This window comes from Arvicola amphibius, chromosome X (assembly GCF_903992535.2).
Source record: "Arvicola amphibius chromosome X, mArvAmp1.2, whole genome shotgun sequence".
NCBI classification, from domain to species: Eukaryota; Metazoa; Chordata; class Mammalia; order Rodentia; family Cricetidae; genus Arvicola; species Arvicola amphibius.
In genome coordinates, this window is record NC_052065.1 from 43,285,752 (window position 1) to 43,305,185 (window position 19,434).

General features: G+C 36.0%; 1 protein-coding gene across 1 annotated transcript in view; it reads left to right on the top strand.

Moving 5' to 3' along the window:
- The window catches only part of Dmd (dystrophin), a 1,847,711-nt gene that overhangs the window by 1,333,603 nt on the left and 494,674 nt on the right, over nt 1–19,434 (top strand). The window contains 1 exon segment of the mRNA XM_038316167.1: nt 10,555–10,744. Within this exon segment, the coding sequence (XP_038172095.1) occupies nt 10,555–10,744 (190 nt within the window).

Below are 19,434 nucleotides of genomic sequence, written 5' to 3' on the forward strand. Positions count from 1 at the left end.
AGAATTTTGACAAATGTTATTCTTTTTTTTGTGTTCTCTCTTTGTAAATATTCAGGTAAGAATAGCAGAAATTTAGCCCTTAACAACTAAATGCAATGTATTGCCCAGTAAATCTGCCTACCATATCTCTTATTGCTAGGGGAAAAGAGCAAACACTTGGACAAAGCAAAACTTCTTCTCACGTGTGAACATGTCTATTATAGCTATAATTCTCTTTTAAAGTTAGCTTTCTGTAACAAAAACAGCTACAAATACCATTTTTGTAAAATAAAAATCATAAACAATTACACATACTAGTCAATGCATTCACACCAGGAATTTTAGATTTTTAAAAATAAGAACCATTGGCCTCATTTTTAGAAATTGGGTCCAGTTCATAGTAGGTTTATTGATTTTTAACTGAATTTATTGCTTGCCTGATAAATGCCAGGAATAGTATAAATTCTTGCCTTTATGGAATTTACAGTAAGTTAATGTTGAAGAATATTAACACTATAGTAAGCAGTGACTGTATCAAGGAATCCTTGAAGCCAAAGTATAGCACTTTTTTTGGTCTTGAAATTCTAATTGAAAAACATCCTCATTTTATAACAAGCTTTACAAATTTTAATTGATATTATAAAAGCCATCAATGAATTTCTAACTCTCATGATCTTTTTAGATGCTCTATTTGCCCTAGTAATTAAAAGTAAGAAATGAAGGAACCTTTAATCTTTATTTTGATAACTTTAATTAGTTCGTACTATTGTAATCTTACATCTTTTCTTATAAATCATATCTGAGCCAGCATAATAGGTTTGAAATTGGAAGGACCACTCTTTTAAAATATACCAAGATTAAGTCACTTGTTAAGGTTAATTCATTTCTCTATTGACCGATAAAAAGTATTTATTTTAATTTAAAATTTATATATACTTATTATGAAAAGGTCACAAATGTATGTTCTAGAATTTTCTTTAATTAGTAAAAAGTTAACTACTTTATCACTGCCTATTTTAATACCCGTTTTTAATATAAAATTCTGAAGCCTATCTTGAAACCAAAGAACAGTGTTCATTTTAAAATGTTTCATAGACGGTACTTGAAAGTAAGGAAAAATTTCTTTTGTCTACACACATATACCATAATCCTAATTCATATAACAATTACAAAAAGCAAAGGGTAATTTATTAATATTGTATAATCATCCATATTTTTTGCCTTGTAGTGAGATTGGTATGTCCCTTTAAGAGGTAATGTCTTAGAATGTCATGGCCTGAATGAGGTGGTTCAAGGTTTTGCCACTTAATTTGGAAACTCATTAAGCCCTCCTGAAGGTCCCTGTGTACTTCATAGTGTTCAAAATAATGTAACTTGCCCTACTAGCTTCATCAAGTAATTTAAAGTATCAAAGTAATTGTTTATATATAAACCTTAGGTTGAAAAATAAGTACTTTAGTGCAAAATACTATACTCCCAAAATATTGAATGTAAATATAAAGGACTCTTTCCAGACTGCACTGTTAACTGCAAGAGTGCTTAGTATGTGGGTATTTGAAGTCAAATATTTACAAAACATAACTTCATCTTCGAGGAGAACTTATGAAATCATTGATATTTTCATATTCTACTGATAGTGCTTTGTTATACATTTATTCTTTTGACTGATGATAATTTTAAAAGCTTATTTGATTCGACTATGGTTTTCTTTTTTGTCTTAGAAAATTGAACCTTCATGTTTTGCCAAGTTCTGGTTATTATGAACTAATACCTACCAATCCATATTTCTGTTTCTCTGTAAGTTATCACAGATGAGGATGTAGTATTTGCTTAAATGCACAGTCTTCAGAAATTTTAAAGGACTGATCCTAATCATGACCTGTAATTTGATATCCCTCTGTGTAATGACCCTTCCCCACATGTCTTCACAGTTACACTCCGTAATCCAGGTTCTTTTGAAAGCAGACTATGGAGCCCAGGCTACACTGGAATGTGTCATCCTTCTGCCTCTTCTGCTTTTTGAACTTATTTTCTTCATATCTTTTTAGTTGAAAAAAATAAAAAACAAACTGTTTAATGTTGTCTGTCATATTTAAAATGTAAAGATATTAACAGTAAGAGTAACCAGAACCTTAAAGATACACATTATTCATATTGTTTAGAATAAAAATATTTCCAACAGTAAACTCAGTCCTAATATAATTTTGTATGTATATGAAAAGTAGCACTATCTGAATTTTTTCTGAATACCCTTTTCAATTTTATAGATTCCAAGTCAGTATATTGAGTCTTTATATATGAATCAAATGAACTTCATCAGAAATGATTTTGCAAGTTTCCAAAATAATATCGTTTAATATTGTACCATTACAAAACTAAAAACACAGATCACAAACTAAAGAATATTAGCCTTTTTACCAACGTAAGAGAGAAAAGTATACGTGCATGTTATAGCTGCTGATGATATCATTTACATTTCTTTAGTCAGTCAATTTTCTCTGTTATTAATGACAAAGAAACACAAGTCCAATCAAATGATTAATATTATGAGAACATGTTTTACTTTTATCTCCGAATTTTCACTTTCAGGAATATTCCAGTAGTTTCAAGAGTACATAAATATGATTTTTAATAATAATATATTTTGCAAATTATGAATTTTAAATACATTCATAGCGTGGAAAGAATGAAAGAGATATAGTATATATTTTATATTGTTTGAATTATAGATAATATCTAAATTCTTTTTCTATATGAAGGGATTCCAGCTAATTTTTTTTTATAAAAAACAAAATATCTGTGTTATTGAAGGGAGATCACATCTCTCTACTCAAAGCTGAGGTTTATCTTTGGGGGACTAATCTATTATTCGTGCAAGGATCTTACTACTGCACATGTTACAAAGTCATCCCGTGCTGTCTGGGGTGATGAAAGGTTGGAATGAGTTTTCTGAGAACTAATCAGCAATACTTTGGGAACATTTAGGTCATGGTTTCCAATTAACTCTGGAGAGTTTGAGTAATTTAGTACCAGACCTCAGGAGAGAAGGAATGAAAACCTCGTTAACTCATATGTCGGTGGGTGAACAGCAAACCAGCAAATTTGCATTGAAAGCGATTTTTTTTTGTTTTGAAGCAAAGAGAAGCTAAATGTTTTCTGCTATAATGAGGATAATGTGATATCTTTGTATGTGTCTTTTACAATGTGTTTTAACAATCCTGTTTACTGTGAAGTAACAAAAGAGTGAAATGTATGCCCACGGTGTGAGGGGCAGGAATCAGTGGCATAGCCTTACTTGTACTTCTAGTCCAATGAGTACCTCTGTCTTCATAATTAGATAAACTTATTTTCAGGGCATAAGAGAGATTAGAACCCTAAGTAATTTTTTTAAACAATAAAATGAAATCAACTGTCACTCACACTGTTTATCCAAAGGTTTCTTATGTTTATAAAAATCAGTTCAATTGGGCAAACATTTACTGAGCATCTATGTCTGCATTCTGGAACAAAACTAAGCTAAGCTATTTTCATGTTTGAGCAAATTGGTGTATAAGTTCATGAATGCACTCAGATACGGTACATTTGAGCTATAGTATAGAATATATTTGCCCGCAGAGTATTTATAGCCCTAGCGCATTGTATGTGTAATTGCATTCTTCCCTATTTGTTCCCCTACCAGAATTGAGTATATAAAGTGGCAAGTCTAAAGTACAGAAAATTCTGTATCGTCATTATTAAACATAGATCCTGGTACATAAACATGCAATAGATTCATGTGTGAACTTGGCAGTGAGATATTAATTCACATGTGGAAAAAAGAATGAGGTGTTCAGATTTAAAGTCTATATTTTTATAGGTCAGAATAACTGGGAAGGAAAAGACTATCAGCTGAAATTAAGCAAAGGAAAAAAGAGACAAAAGTAGGCATGGTAGTTTATTTACATTTGAAATCCCAAAATTTGGGAGGAAAGGCAAGAGGATTGGATTTCAAGGGCAGTCTCTGTTACATAGTGGACTTAAAACCAGCCTGGACTACGGGATCCTACTTCAGTGAGAAAAGAGAGAAGAAGGGGTATGGGGAGTGGAGTTTAAGAAACAAAGCTCATGGAGAAGCATGAGCAGGTGGAGCTCCTTTGAGTTCATGGCCAGCATGGTTTTCCTGAAGAGTTCCCGATCAGCTAGGAATACACAGTAAGACCCTGTCTCAAAAAACATGTTTGTTTATTTGTTTATTAATGAGATCAAGAGTAAGAAGGGAAAAGTATTGTAAATTCATTTAAAACGGGGTTTTACACATTAAAACATTACTTATTAATTAGCATAATATTTCCTATGATATTTGCAGAAAATTTGAACTTCAGTTACGTGTGTGTGTGTGTGTGTGTGTGTGTGTGTGTGTGTGTGTATGATGGCTCTTGTAATACTGAGGAGACTGTGATAGGAGGGTTGTGGTGAGTTTGAGCAATGCTGTTGATTCCAGGGCCTTAAGGACTACAGAGTAAAACTGTGTCTCCTTCATCCACAACAAGCAGAAAGAAGAACTTTTAATTAACATATATGTGCATATATGCAAATTTTGTGATTATATTCACCCCATTAGCCTCTCTTACCCTGCCTCTGAAGTCCTTCTTCCCAACTTCCATGTCTTCCTTTGACCCACTGAATTTAAACAGGGTTGGCTGGAACATGGGGAGGGTTTTATTTAGTAGACTATGGGCAACTTCTCAGTGGCCTTGCCATTGAAGAAAACAGCATTTCCTCCCTAGGTGTCCATTAGCTGTCAGTAGCTCCCCAAGAAGGGGTGTGACTTCATGAGCAACACTCCTATCTATGATATAATCTTTGCAGCACCCCACCCTGTTCCTTTATATTGTTCAATTACACATACTTTTAATCTAGTAATATAATTCATTGAGAAAGTTTTTCCCTCCATATTTCTAATACATATTAAATTCTTCAGCCTTACCTTAGAAAATAAATGTCCCCTTTCCCTTGTCCTTAGTTTTATGTATTAAGATTATCCCATATTAAATTGTGATTTCAGCTTCATAAAAAGCGTGGAGGCTTAAAAATGTATTCACATATAATAATGTGTGTGTATGCACACACACATGTGCACATACTCATGTATGTGTATGTATAAAATGACAGCTGGTGTATTTATTTCCTCATTGATAATCATATATATGTTAATAACTATGAAGGGACATGTTTTCTGTGATTTGTCACCTTTTCTCAGAGTTGGGACTGGATAAGCATCTTCTTGGGCTTATCTAATTTTGCACTGTTTCATAGATCCAGAATTTTGCCCCTTCAAACACTCTTTTTATTAGCTGATATTTCAAAACCCCATTGTCTCTTTTGGAGATCACAATCTGCAAGATTAATAAAAACCCAGAGACAGATATTGAGGTTCAACCTGAAGGACAGAAAAGCAAAACAGCTAGTCACTGACTATTACCTCTACCTCAGTCTGAAATGGAGATCCTGCCTCCAGGAATCCTCAGAATGAGACTGAGAACTGTCTCCTCCAATTTTATAGTACTCTGTAGCTCTGGGATTAAAGGTGTGCACCACTACCTCCTGGTTTCTATGGCAAGCTGGTGTGGCTACTGGGATTAAAGGTATGTGATATCATGGTCTGTAAGGCTCACCAGAGTGGCTGTTTTGCTCTCTGGTCTTCAAGCAAGCTTTATTTATTAAAATACAAAAGAAATATCACTACAGCAATCTGTATGAGAAAGTGTTTAGTTCTCCGCATAAATTCAGTTTTTCAGAAAGCAGATTCTAAGAAAGTACTTAATGTTTGAAATTTTACTGAGAAGTGTGCTCTGGCTTCGCACTGGTTGTGGAAGGAAAGTAAGCATAAACAGCATAGGCAGAACTAGAAGCCAGGCTGCATGAGTGTTACTGCTAACAATTGTCTTAACCCCACCCCACCTCAAATGAGGAACCAGCATCTACCTCAGGATTGTCCAGACAGAACAGATACCAAATGTATGCCAATACATGATGTCAATCCAGAAATTCAGGAGAAAAAAAAAACATTTAACACTCTTGAGCCAAATTTGAAGCAAGCTTTAATTAGATACTGGCCAGGATGATGAACTCTGGACAGGTAGCCTCCTGAGTTCCCAGGAAATAGCCACGAGTCAGCTTTTGCAGTGTGTTAAAAAAGGCAAAGCCACAGTGTTGTTGGAGGATGCTTGATCATTTCCTGGCTGCCCAGACTCCCAAAATAATCACACAGAAACTAGATTATTTAAATCACTGCTTGGCCAATCATTTAAACATATTGCTAGCTAGCTCTTACATCTGGAATTAACCCATTTCCACTATTTTATATTTTACTAGGCAGCTCTAAGCCTACCGGCAAGGTTCCAGCTGAAAGCTTGTGTCTTTCCCCTCTTTTGGTTCCATGGGGCCTCCTTGACTCCACTATCTCTCTCTCTCTCTCTCTCAATATATATATATATATATATATATATATATATATATATATATATATATATGTATGTATATATATATATATATATATTATATTTTATATATTTAAATCATTGGACAAAAACATCTTCTTTATTAAGCAATAAAAGCAACACATATACAGATGAACTTCCCACACCACCACAGGGCCACCATATTTTCAATCAGGCCCAATTAGGGCAAGCATATCTCCTGACTTACATCCTGACTATGCATCTTCTGCCTATGCAATCAAGGGCAGGGGTACATCCTGACAAATTTCCTGCCCATATACCTCCTGCCCACATGTGGTCAAGCATATCTGATGCAGATGGCTCCAACAAACATAGAACAAGCGGGAAGTTATTCTTAACTGTCTTAACTTCAAACAGAACACTTAACCTGCAAGGTATACTTTTCCTGTTTTGGTCTCCCATTAACTTGCATGGTGTATTGTTCTTTTTCCTGTTTTTGGTCTTGCAATGGCTTCTGCCTGCTTCGGGGATGAACAGAGCAACTTTGGAGAAGGAGGCCCTTTTAATTCTGTTCTAGTCACAAATAATGCTGACATACGAGAACTTTCAGCCAGCAGTACTCCCAGTCAGAGACTGGAGCAGCATGCTCCAGCATCGCTCACACAGTACTTCTCAAAGTTTCGTCCCCAACAGAAGCATTTTGCAAACTTTCGCGTGTGTTTGAGATGCCTGGAAGGCTTGCTCAAGCACAGCTGCTTGGGCTCCACCCACAGAGTTCCTCTTGCAGTAGAGCTAGCCCGAGGCCTGAGAATTTGCATTGCTAATAAGTTCTCAGATGTGGCTGCTGGGACTGTTGGTCCATGAACCATATTTTGAAACCACTGTGGTATACCACCCTTATTTCTGGACTAAGAGAACAGGTCTTAGCACTAGAAGGTAAACTTTTAGATATCATGCATTCTTTATCCCATCAGATTAAATTCTTAGCTATTTTCATGCACTATAAACTTGGAATAGTGATAATTAAGCTTTATTATATAGAAAGAATTTAATAAACTAGATGACAGTTTAAAAGCCTTTTTGCAATTTCTTACATATACTCATTATTCCCTTTAAAATCCAATGAAATTATATTCAGGGTCCATAGGATTGTATTCCTAAATAGAGAGACTTTAAAAATCCCACATTTGCAGTCTCTTTTTCCTAGCCAATCTTTTATTTCTCATTATTTTTATATTTTTATTTATCACATAAGCCACCTAAAGGCATATGGTTGAGGAAAATGAAAAACTAGGGGACACATTGAGACCTAATTTGAATGCACAAATATGGAGATTGATTACCATGGACTTATTTCTAGTATAGACTTTGACACAGTTAAATCTTAGAACTCAGTAAACTCTGTACAGGCCTCGAACCTAGGAGTGAGTTTGTAGTCATTAAAACCTCCACGGAAGCAGGAAATAACAGCTGAGTCTGATCCAACAGCTTCAGAAAGGAGCTCATTCGAAGAGATTTTCTGCTCTTGCTTCCATTGAATTCTTTTTAAAGTATTTCCTGAATAAGGAAATATTCCGCCTGATGTTGTCAATATGTCAGACCACAAGGGTATCCTTGAAGAAAATGGTGCCTTACTGTCCTGAAAATGTTCCTCGGCTTCCCTAAGGGCCTAATTTACAAAGTAGAAAACTGCTGGCACGATTTGGCTGAGAATCACATTGTCGGGATAGAGCCCTTTCATCTGATTTTCTGCACACTGCATTCAAAGTTATTTACTAGTCACTTCTTATAGAAGCGGAAGGTGAATGGTGTGTCTCACTGAAGGGCAGAAGAGCTAAGACAGATAGAGTGCCCCTCCGCATGAAGATGACTCTGAGAATGACTTTCACACTCTCTAATCTCTGAAGCTTCATTCTGCCATGGGAGAATTTCATTTTGTCCTTTCGTTGTGTCTGAAAGTGGAGTATATTCCACAATAAGCCAGCGTCTTAGCCAGGCATTGTCTTCTAGACTGGGACAGTTTATTTCTATGATGAGTTTTAGGCTGGGGGTGGAATAACACTTAGTGTAAACTGCAAGAAACTGCCTCTTTGGCAAGTCCGTGCCAGTAGATTGTCAGCATTTGCTCAAGAGCTTCCCTCTCTATTACAAGCCCAACTTTCCTATTCAGAGTCCTTGAGCTGCGACAATGGCACTGAAAACATTTTACCTACTAATGAGGGAAACTGGTAGTCCCAGTTAGCCCTGCAGCTGTTCCAGATTTCACTACCGTGCCCAACCAGACACCCACCTTACCTTGTACTTGTAGAGTATTAACATTTATTTAGCTGTTGATAAATAGCTTAATGCATTGCTCATGTTTTTCCAATAGTGGCACCCTCATAAACCTACTCTCTTCTCTAGCAGTTAGCACAGAGGGAAGATTTCCATCCAGTCTGAGCGCTGAGACCACGCTGTGAAAGACTGTGTGCTCAGCAGAACCTCACCCGTGATGAGCACACAGCTCTTGTGGGGACTTCACTGCACTGCCGCCGGCTCGGCAGGCGTTGTTCATTGCCTGCTTTGCACATCCCATGATAAAGTTGCTGCTAAAATAAATTGCGGTTTTGCATAATTATTGACAATCACATCTTAACAAGCAGTATGTATCATATTCAAGTGTTCAATTTTTTGAAATCCATTTTTAGCTTATGTTTAATCCCAGCAAGTGTTTGTGTAGTCGTAGAAGGCAAATAAGGCATTTAAATAGAGTACTAATTTCCTCATTGCAGACAAAATTTACCTGAATAGTTTTAGATAGGACTGTTACTGCTTAAGGCAGTTTTCCTTCCTGAGCTATTATTATACAGATCTTTGCTCAGGGTGTTTGTATGTATATCCACATTATATGCAATATATATATATATATATATATATATATATATATGTGTGTGTGTGTGTGTGTGTGTGTGTGTGTGTGTGTGTATTATACATATATACATATATAATTGGAAATTATGATTTAAAAATTTCTCATAAGGGATTTTGGTTTCTTCCAGTTTTTAAAAAGAACTTGGAAATTAGAAAATGACTGTAGGCAGAGGAACTAACATTGTTATTAACAATCATAAGTAGTCATAATGTGTGAAGTTTGCTCATCATAGCAGTAGAATAATGATGAGTTAGTAACAAGCCATATTACACAACTGGGAAAAGATATTGGGAACTGAATCACTGTCTGATTAGTAAGCTTCAACTTTTTCAACTTCTTGTAGCATTTTTCTTTTGGATAATACCTTTGGTCTACAACAACAGAGAGCACAGTATGAACCTAACAAAATACTTCGAATAAGCTAGTGTGTGGCAAGATGACAATTTGCACAACTCTTTCCATGAAATGCTTTCTTCTTAGTCCTTTTGTCCCTTCGCTGGCCAATCTGTCTTCACTTGCCCTTCAGTAGTCCACCTCGTAACCCCCCATCTGTGTATTCTTTACTTCTTACTTTATTTAATCCTTGCTCCTTGACTCGGTTTGATATCAAAGATATGTATGGCAAGGGAATTTAAGGGTTTGCATATGAAATTTAAGGTCAAATTCTGTGGCATCTCAAAATAAGTTTTTCCATTGCCCAGAACAAACTTAAAGTTGAAAGAAAGGTATTTTGGAGTGTTTATGAACAAAATTTGTAAGTCTCTCTCTCTCTTGATCTGTCTGTCTATCTATCTATCTATCTATCTATCTATCTATCTATCTATCTATCTATTTATCATCTATCTATCTATCTAGCTATCTGTTATTTATCTATCTATCTGGTGTGTGTGGCCATTTCTAGAGAAATCTTTATTTATTATTCATTTTTGAGGGAGGGTCCAGAAATTAAACCTAGAAACCTAGGGCCTTGAATTTAGTAGGCAAACACTCTACCATTGATCCCCAGCCCCAGCACATTGTTGTTTATTTTTAATAGCTCCACTTGCATGCCTTCCATCAAGAAGAAGTGTTTCGATGAAATTGAAATGAATATTAAACAAAGAGCATGGCATTTTGGTTGTGGGTTAACTGGAGAGCTTCAGAAGCATACCATTCTTGATCATTTTACTGAGTTCCTTGCATCCTGATAATAGTGAATCCCATCTGCCTGCTTGTCCTTTACAGAGTGAGTGAGAGAGAGGCAGCTTTGGAAGAAACTCACAGATTATTACAACAGTTCCCCCTGGACCTGGAGAAGTTTCTTTCCTGGATTACAGAAGCTGAAACAACTGCCAATGTCCTCCAGGATGCTTCCCGGAAGGAGAAACTCCTAGAAGGCTCCAAGGGAGTCCGCGAGCTGATGAAACAGTGGCAAGTAAGTAGAGTGTTCGTGCGCTAGCCCTCTAGTCAAGTAAGTAGAGTGTTCCTGCGCTAGCCCTCTAGTCAAGTAAGTAGAGTGTTCCTGCGTTCGCCCTCTAGTCAGTCCAACTGAAGCATCCCAAGCATTTGTACTTGAGATTGGCAAAGTGGGGACAAAAGTAAAGTTTCTTATTCATGCTGATAGAGTTCAGCATTTGGACAGGAAGGAAAGAGGCAAGAGGCAGTTAGAAAACTCATTTGTAATTCCATTGAACATCATCGGCTTCTAAAATTACAGATACTTTTGACCAGAAAAATATTCGCCTAAAACACCAGGGGTCCTGTCAAGCAAAAACTTTACTCAGACAGAGAAGTAAGTTAAGGGTAGGTTTATTAAATTAAAATGGCTGCCATTTTCACTGTTTACTTAATTTCTTACAGGGAAAGCATCTGTAGGAATTGTCTGTTTTATTTAGCGTTGCTAACTAAATCAGTTTCTCTTCGTTACTTTCAAATACATTCTAAAATGTTAATCTGACATTTTGCAGTTTTCTTCCTAACATGATCTGTGAAAATAAAAATGAGATTGCTAAATTTGTTATAGCTCGTGGATGCACAATTTTCAGACAATTGTTTTCCCTGACAACAAAAATTATTAAATCTGTGTGCATGAGCAGCAATAACAGAAGCCTAGAGTAATATTGTTTAAATGGAATCTTGGCAAGAATCATGTTCTATAGTTTAAGGAGTTTTCAAAGGTTTATTCTTAATAGCTGATGGAATTTTCCTGAAGTATTATACAACATTATCAAATATCTTTTCTTTTGTAACTTTTTTGTTCTATATGTGTATATAAATGAACATCAGTAGTATTTAGAATATAGTTTGATATGATAAATTGAAAAACAATTAGACTAAAGAATTTCTTTTCCTATTGTTCTCCACCTATGTCTGATTTTGATGGGACAGTTAGTTTGTTGCTCTGGTACAGACAGTAATAACAGTGATTTATTACATCTTGAATTTGTCATTCTTTTTTATCTTTCTTCTCTGGTCTCACATGCCATATCCACAGTGATGTTAGTTTTGTTTGATCTTTGTAAGATAATTTGTTTAGTATAAAGTCTGACTTTATATCTGCAGAGATCTCCTACAGTTTGGGACAGAATGCTAAAGCTACACAAATTCAGATTTTATTTTGTCTGAATCTTAAAGGAGCTCCTATATCATTTATACTTACATATGCAATATTCATGCATGCTATAATCTGGAAAAACTATAAAATTCTGTATAATTGAATTGAAAATTGGCTATATGTGCTATTAAGTATGAATAAGGAAAAAGCAAATTTGTGTTTTGCTTTTTCATCTTTCTTTAAAAACAATTGGAAATTACTCTGATTAACATGTCTTAGCCTTCTTGTATTTCTTAAAATGCATGTATGTGTGTGCTTCTTAATTCTGTGTATATGCTTTTTTTATCACCTTCGGAACCAAGCTGAAGTATGCTTCTAATATGAACTCCAAGGATGAACCTTCCTGCATTTTTAGTCTAGGACACTGACTACATAAAATATTCAAAACACCAGAGTCAGAAATTAAAAAATGTTAAAATCAGGAGGAATTTCTTTACATTCTTAATGTAAAGTAGTGATTGTTTCATTGTTATTTTTGTTGTTGTTTTGGTTAACTGCTGTTGTACCTAATTAGGGTCTTCATTTGGTAACCAGTTCATTATTTGGGGCAGGGGCAAGTACACACATGTGTGGAAGTCCGAGAAGGACCTTGGGGGCAGGCCTTTGTCTGTCCATCTTACCTGAGGCAGGATCCCTTGGCTGCTTCTGACCCTAGCTGGTAAGAGCTTCTAGAGACTATTCTGTATCTGCTCCTGCCCCCACCTCACCTCTGCATTTCTAGGAAGCATCTTGAAGGTACACCAAGCTTTTACATGGGATATAAGGCTCTGAAGTCAGGATGTGAAGTTTGCAAGCAAATGCTTTTACCCTATACTCTGGTTGGTTTTCAATTAGTAATTCTCCAGCCTCAGACTCTCTGAATGTTAGAATTATAACTGTATGTTGTCAGGCCTATACTGAACTGTATTAATTATTAAAAGAAGAAAAGAAGGAAGGCACCCAAATGTTTAATCAAAGTAACAACTCACCCAACAGATCTTGGGTCTCCTGTCTACTCCAAATCCGAGCAAGATTTGTTTTCTACAAAGGCTACTACATAGGGAAAAAGATGAATCCTTTTAACAAAGTTTTTTATTTTTTTCTGAAATTACCAACTGTTCTATATAGAGAGACAATGAATCTTATTATTCCTTACAATATTGACTATTGACTTTGGTTGTTAGTTACTTCAATATCTTTGTCACAGCAGTAATCATAACTTATGGGATCTATGAGCACTGAATGTATTGTAAATCATGTGCTTTCTTAATAAAATTAGTGAATAAATTTCACCATGAAACACAATAAAATTTTCCAATATATTAGTAGACAGTGCTCTTTACTTTCATAACTGAAATCAAGGAATAATATTATGCTTGTCGATATACATGATGAAGACATTTTGCTTATACTTACTTGTGATAGTCTAGCAGGAACATTGAAGCCATCAAACTTTTATATCACATCATATAGATCTGGAGCATTGATAGTTTGAGAATGTATATATTGCAAATTTATTTTAAAATTTAAGAACTAAATTTATAATTGAATCAAATTCTTTTTCTGTCCAAAAATTTTCCCCCTCTGGCCTAACAGAGTTGATAAAAATGTCCATGGTTCAAACTTCTAACAAAAAAAAAATGCTGGATAAAATAAATATTGAATGATTTCGTATCTTTGCAAATATTTGACAAGTTTTATAACTTCTATGTGATTCTTTAAGTAAACCTGCAATATCATTGTTTTTCCAGCCTGTAAAGAAGCTACCTTGCTATAGGAATATAGTTGGTGTTATTCTTTTTAAAGCTCTATGGAGGGAAGGCCGGCCCTACAAGAGGCTGCCTTCAGGTCCCCAGAGGCCTCTGCAAGTCAGCAGATGGGAGACCAAGGCAGATAAGAGACAGACAGATACGCCATGCAGAGAGAGAGTTTGAGTATAAAGTTTATTTAGTGGGTTATGAAAGGGAAAGGGAAGGGGAGAAGGTGACAAAGGAGAGAGGCGGTGGGGTGGGGGTGGGGGGCCAAAGGCAGCAACCACCTCTTCAGAAAAAGGACAGGCAGAAAGAGAGCAGGCAGGCAGAAAATTGCTTACCTTGCCAGCAGTGGGGGGAGGAGTGGGTGGGGCTTTTCTCTTAAGGGGACAGGGTATCCAGGTGACAGGCCAGGCCAACAGATCATAACAGTTGGGAGATAGTCTTAGAACTAAGTAAGGAATATGTGTACTATTTCCAATTCTTTCATCATTAAACTGAGTTTATCTTCTCTCTCTCTCTCTCTCTCTCTCTCTCTCTCTCTCTCTCTCTCTCTCTCTCTCTCTCTCTCTCTCTCTCCCTCTCTCTCTCTCTGTGTGTGTGGGGGGGTGGGGGGGGTGTGGGTGTGTGTATCAGCATTAGTTATTGTTATGGTTTAAGTAAAAATGCTGCAGTGGGCAGCAGACCATGAGACCATGCAGCAGGTCCCAGAGCAGCAGAAGGCAGTGGGCAGCAGGTCCTGAGAGCAGTCAGTCCCAGGCAGGGATGGTGCAGTTCCCCAAGTGGCTGCAGTGGGCTATGAGAGGGGCAGCAGTCACAGGAGGAGAGATAGACAGATGGACACCACATGAGACCATGCTACAGGTCATGCTACAGGTCTCGGAAGGTGACTGGTCCTGGACAGTGGGTGAAAGACAGAGACATGGATAGGCACACCTTGCAGAGTGAATACGGATATTTTTTTAGTGGGTTATGGAGGGGAAGGAGAAAAGGGGGAAGAGGAGAGAGAGAGAGAGAGAGAGAGAGAGAGAGAGAGAGAGAGAGAGAGAGAGAGAGAGAGAGAGAGAGAGAGAGAGAGAGAGACAGACTGGAAGCTGAAGATCAACGGGGGGTGGGGTGGTGGCTTGTCTCTTAAAGGTACAGGGCCCATCATTACAGTTCAGTTATCTCATTTCATTTGCCCTATATCATCTTTCAACATCAACACATTATGAAAAGTTCTCTTATATTGAATAAAACATTGGCAGAAAGTTTGATAAACTTTGAATTGTATGTCTGTATATACCTATGAATTAAGATAGGTTTGACACATTATTGAAACTGAAAAACAGGCTTCAGTATTTCTTTCATAAAATCTTGATTCATGGGTTATTTCCAAGAAATAAGAAAAAATCAAACCAAGGTAGTGTAATTAACACCTTAAGTAAATCGAAGCATCATGTTTCTTGAGATATTGTACAGTAGAAGTAGTCTGTAGATCTCTGATTCTAAGGAAATCTTTAGTGTACTATTTTCTATTGATTTGAATTCATTTGCCTGTATTTTTTAATCTGTATATTTTGGGTGTTTCCTGAGAGCATGAGAGCAATTCTCCAAATCTTCCTTTTGTTTGGTGTTGACCTCTTCCTGTTCTACATGTGTAAAAATATTATTGAAATCACATTTGCATGCAAGTTTTCATCTTATATTTTATATGTAAACTCACATTACCTTGGAGATTCTTTACTAAAAACCCATTAGGTGCTTTAGGTCAAATGATGGTAACATCCTTCAGATCAAGGTGGAACTCAGTTCCAGAGAGCACATCCAGCATACAGCAGCTGTGCATAACTGTTCTACTAGAAAGCGAGGCAGGTAGATCTAGACTGATCTGAAGTTCAGAAAAATATTTGAGAAGATTTTCTTTGCCTTCCTTGTACATTGAGTAAGACTTTTAAAATGCTGAACTTTATGTTAGACCTTGAAGAAATTTAAGTGAGATTGATCACATCATATTCTGGCCACCATTCTCATCTCCAAGCAAAGGATGAGAAATGCTATATAGAGAAAGTCATGTTCAGAAATATGTCAGAAGAAGGCAACTGGTGATTCTTCTCTGGAACCCCAGCATTTGAGAGACTGAAGCAGAGCATTGATAAACTTGAGAACAGCCTAGTTTACATAGATCTTGTCCCAATTTTGAAGGCTGTAGTAGTGACTTAGTTTGAGGCCAATTCTCCTTAGAACACTTCTGTTTTCATTAACACTCATTGCCTATTTCATTTCCCATCCACCAAGTCCCAGTGACACACAGATTCAGGGACTATAATACTTAACAGGATGTGGGCATGAGTAAGGATAAGATCCATGAGACTTTCTATCAAAAGGCAAAGTACTATAATACGCAATAAAAAAAACAAGTTTAGTGAGTGTAAGCGTGCCTTTTCCTCCCCCACTGACATTATTTTTTTTTTAATTTTGAGTTCATCTATAGTCTTTGAGGAGTCATATCTTCATTTTAAACAATTATTGCAAGCCAATAAATTAATTATTCTTTTTAATAAAATAGATAAGACAGTGAGTGACATTAGATAAACTAAATAAACTAGATAAGATAAACTAGATAAACTAGATAAGATGGTTTTGGGCAGTTATCTAGACATTTTGTTGCATTCCATGTGAGGCAGAGATGAAGAGATAATCTGAGGTAATATGACCAGTCAGTGTCTTCAGGGAATCACAGAATTCATGAGGACAAACAGCCATGAGAAGGAATGCCAAGAATGTGCTTTGCATTGAGCTACCTATGCATAAGAGATGAGAATATGGCCTCCCTTGAGGCAGTTGTGAATTCACATCTAAAGTATTGCAAAAATCCTAATTAAAGGTAAAAAGCTTGAAGGAGTTCAAAACGTAAACCATAGAAATCCATGATATTCCACACACATTGGCATCATTGTTACTGAAACTCTCCTCTGGTCTACCCAGAAATTCACTTAAATACTACTAAAACCTTCATGTAGTCAAGAGCTGTTGTTTGCTGATCCCTTTCTCTATAGTATTTGAAAGAAAGTCACTAAAAAATTCATAACGACAAAACTGAAAAATGTAAAAAAAAAAAAAAAAAAAACTTGGTATGAAATTCCTATCATGAAAAAGGAAAGTATTTGAGGAGTATAGCCAACTGGGAAAACTCTTTCAATTGCGGTGTTAGCTTCTTATAAACCTCAGCATTTTTTTTCTCCCTTTGGTCTCATGTTGCCATTTGATAATGTCATCTGCCCTCACCAGAGTATTCATGACTAGAACCTGACTGCACTAATCAAAAACAGGACCACGAGGCATAGGCTTATCCTCTTACTAGTCTTTATTATGTGGTTTAGATCCTGAATTTGTCAAAGAAAATGACCATTTCACACCTATTGTCCTTTCTCATCCTTCTCCCAATCCCATTCAACCCTTTCTTCTTCCAAGGAGTTCCCTTCCTACTGTTGTTGTTTTAGTTCAGGGTTTTTGCTGTTGTTGCTTGTTTTGTTATGTATTGTTTTCTTTTATATTTGTGTGATCTGAGTTTCGTTAGGGTTGTTTGCATAGCATAGGTGTGAAATTATTTACTAGAGTAAGGGTAGTTTACCAGTAGCTGCACCAGGAAAGAAAACAACTCTCCCTCACGCATCATGCATTAACTGTCCTCCTTTGGGAATGGTAGGGACCCACTTTCCTCTGTCATCCAGGATGGAATGATAGTAGGCCCAATCATGTGCAAATTTTGTGTACGAATCTATAGTTTCTATACTTTCTTGAGGAAAGACTGAAACTCCTGTAAATCTCTGGGAAAATTCAAAAGGAAATACCAAAAGAAAATATAAAATTGAGACAAAGAAGTTAATGAGGACAGATATCCAGATCTGGTGTTTTAGCTGCTGTTAAAAGGAAAACTAAATATTTTGTGTACAATAAATTGTAAAACAGCTACCTCAATATAATGTGATTTGAATTTCAAGACATCATCACAAAAGTTGGATTACTCTGGCTGTGTTACAATGTTTTTGTTCATATGAAAACAGTGAAATCTTACTCGCCTTGTATGGATATTGCTATTTCATTAGGAAATAACATGAAATGGTACACAGGGAGTACTACATTGAATAGTATTTAATTTCAATTATTACATTCTATAATTTCCTATCTAAATATAAGAAGAAAATCCTCTATCGGCAAGAAGAAACTGTGTACACTGAAAAGTCAATTTTGATAGCCCCTAATAACAATTGTCTTTTATTCTTTACAGATATTCTGTGTTAAACTTAGAAGGTAATAAATATCAAAGCACTTTGAAAAAGCTTTCTTCAAGTGAAAGGTCCTTGTTAATGTTATTAATTATCATTAGGCAAAAGTCAAACTGAAGCTATAAATCTACTATTGCACTCTTTGCAACCAATGAATCAAAGTTACATTAACTAGTGATACCTGCACTTCTCACTTTTTATAATTACCCAAGTCATTTTACTTTCATTTTCTAATTTGATTTTCTGAAAAGGTGACACTGTACTATCATTATTTCCATTTTTAATTAGAGAACAAAATTGGAGCAAGTTATAATTTATCTATGGTTATATCTTTAAAAACTAACTAATTTGTCTTTCACTATTGCAGATTAGGCAAAAAAAAAACCCTCAGCAAAATCAAAGGCTAGCAGGATAAATTTGTTTCTAGGATTTAAAAGAGTATATTTTATTCTGCTATTAGAATAGATAATGGTAACTAACATCACTTGAATACTTACTATGACTATAATTACAGGCAATGTGCTATGCGTGCTGGTTTATAAAGCAATATCATCATTCTCTTACTTCATGGAAAGCTCAAAATTTAGAGATTTGGACAACTGTTAACTGTATATGGAAAAATGAGTATTTGAAATTCTCTTTGACCTTCTGACCTGAAAATCCTGCTATCCTGCACATTATTCTGGACTGCCTCATCAATTCAAGCAAAAACTCTAACTATCAAAAACCAAATTTTAAATCACCCACCTCATTGGAATATGTCAGTTCATAAAAAATTTTGGCTCCCTAGACATCCATTTTGTCTTACATTTTTCTTTCTAGTTTCTGCATCTGTTTCTCTGTCGAAATGCTTCCGTATAAAATCAGGTAATGCTCAGATGCAGATGTTCTTGTCAATGCCTCCTTGCTAGAATGCTGGGCTTGTTTTGTTCTACTTGACTATTAAAAGATTTCCCTCCTTGTGACTTACCGGGCTGACATAATGTGGTAAACGTCTCCATAGCTGCCCAGTTACACATTCCTTAGGCATCCTTTTCCGGAGCATCTCTTCCACGCATTCCCGTCTATTTTCGCTCTTCTCATTTATCTCCTCTCAGCAGTCAATCAATGCTCCCTTAATGTCAGTTGTCTGTTCTGTGTCTTTCAAAATAGTGTGCCCATCTTCACTAAACCACTCATTCAGTTGTTTCTGCTCTTTGCAAGATTCATCCTACATGCCTTATTGAATGTGGGACTTTCTTAACTCATGTATCTCACATAAAATACAAGTTCAGTATGATGCAGTGAGGCCATGTTTTTATCTCCTATTCTTCTGTTCAACACTATCTCCTCTCTTCAGGGAGATTTCGTATCATGTGTTTATTTATATGTCTCTTCTATCAACATGTTTATTTTTATGAACTCTGGATTTTGCCAACATAATCTTTATGTAGTACTTTTACTTAATACTACTGTAATTGGTGTTACTATTTCCTTGTATCCCCTTCTAGTCATTTCTGTCAACCAATTATTC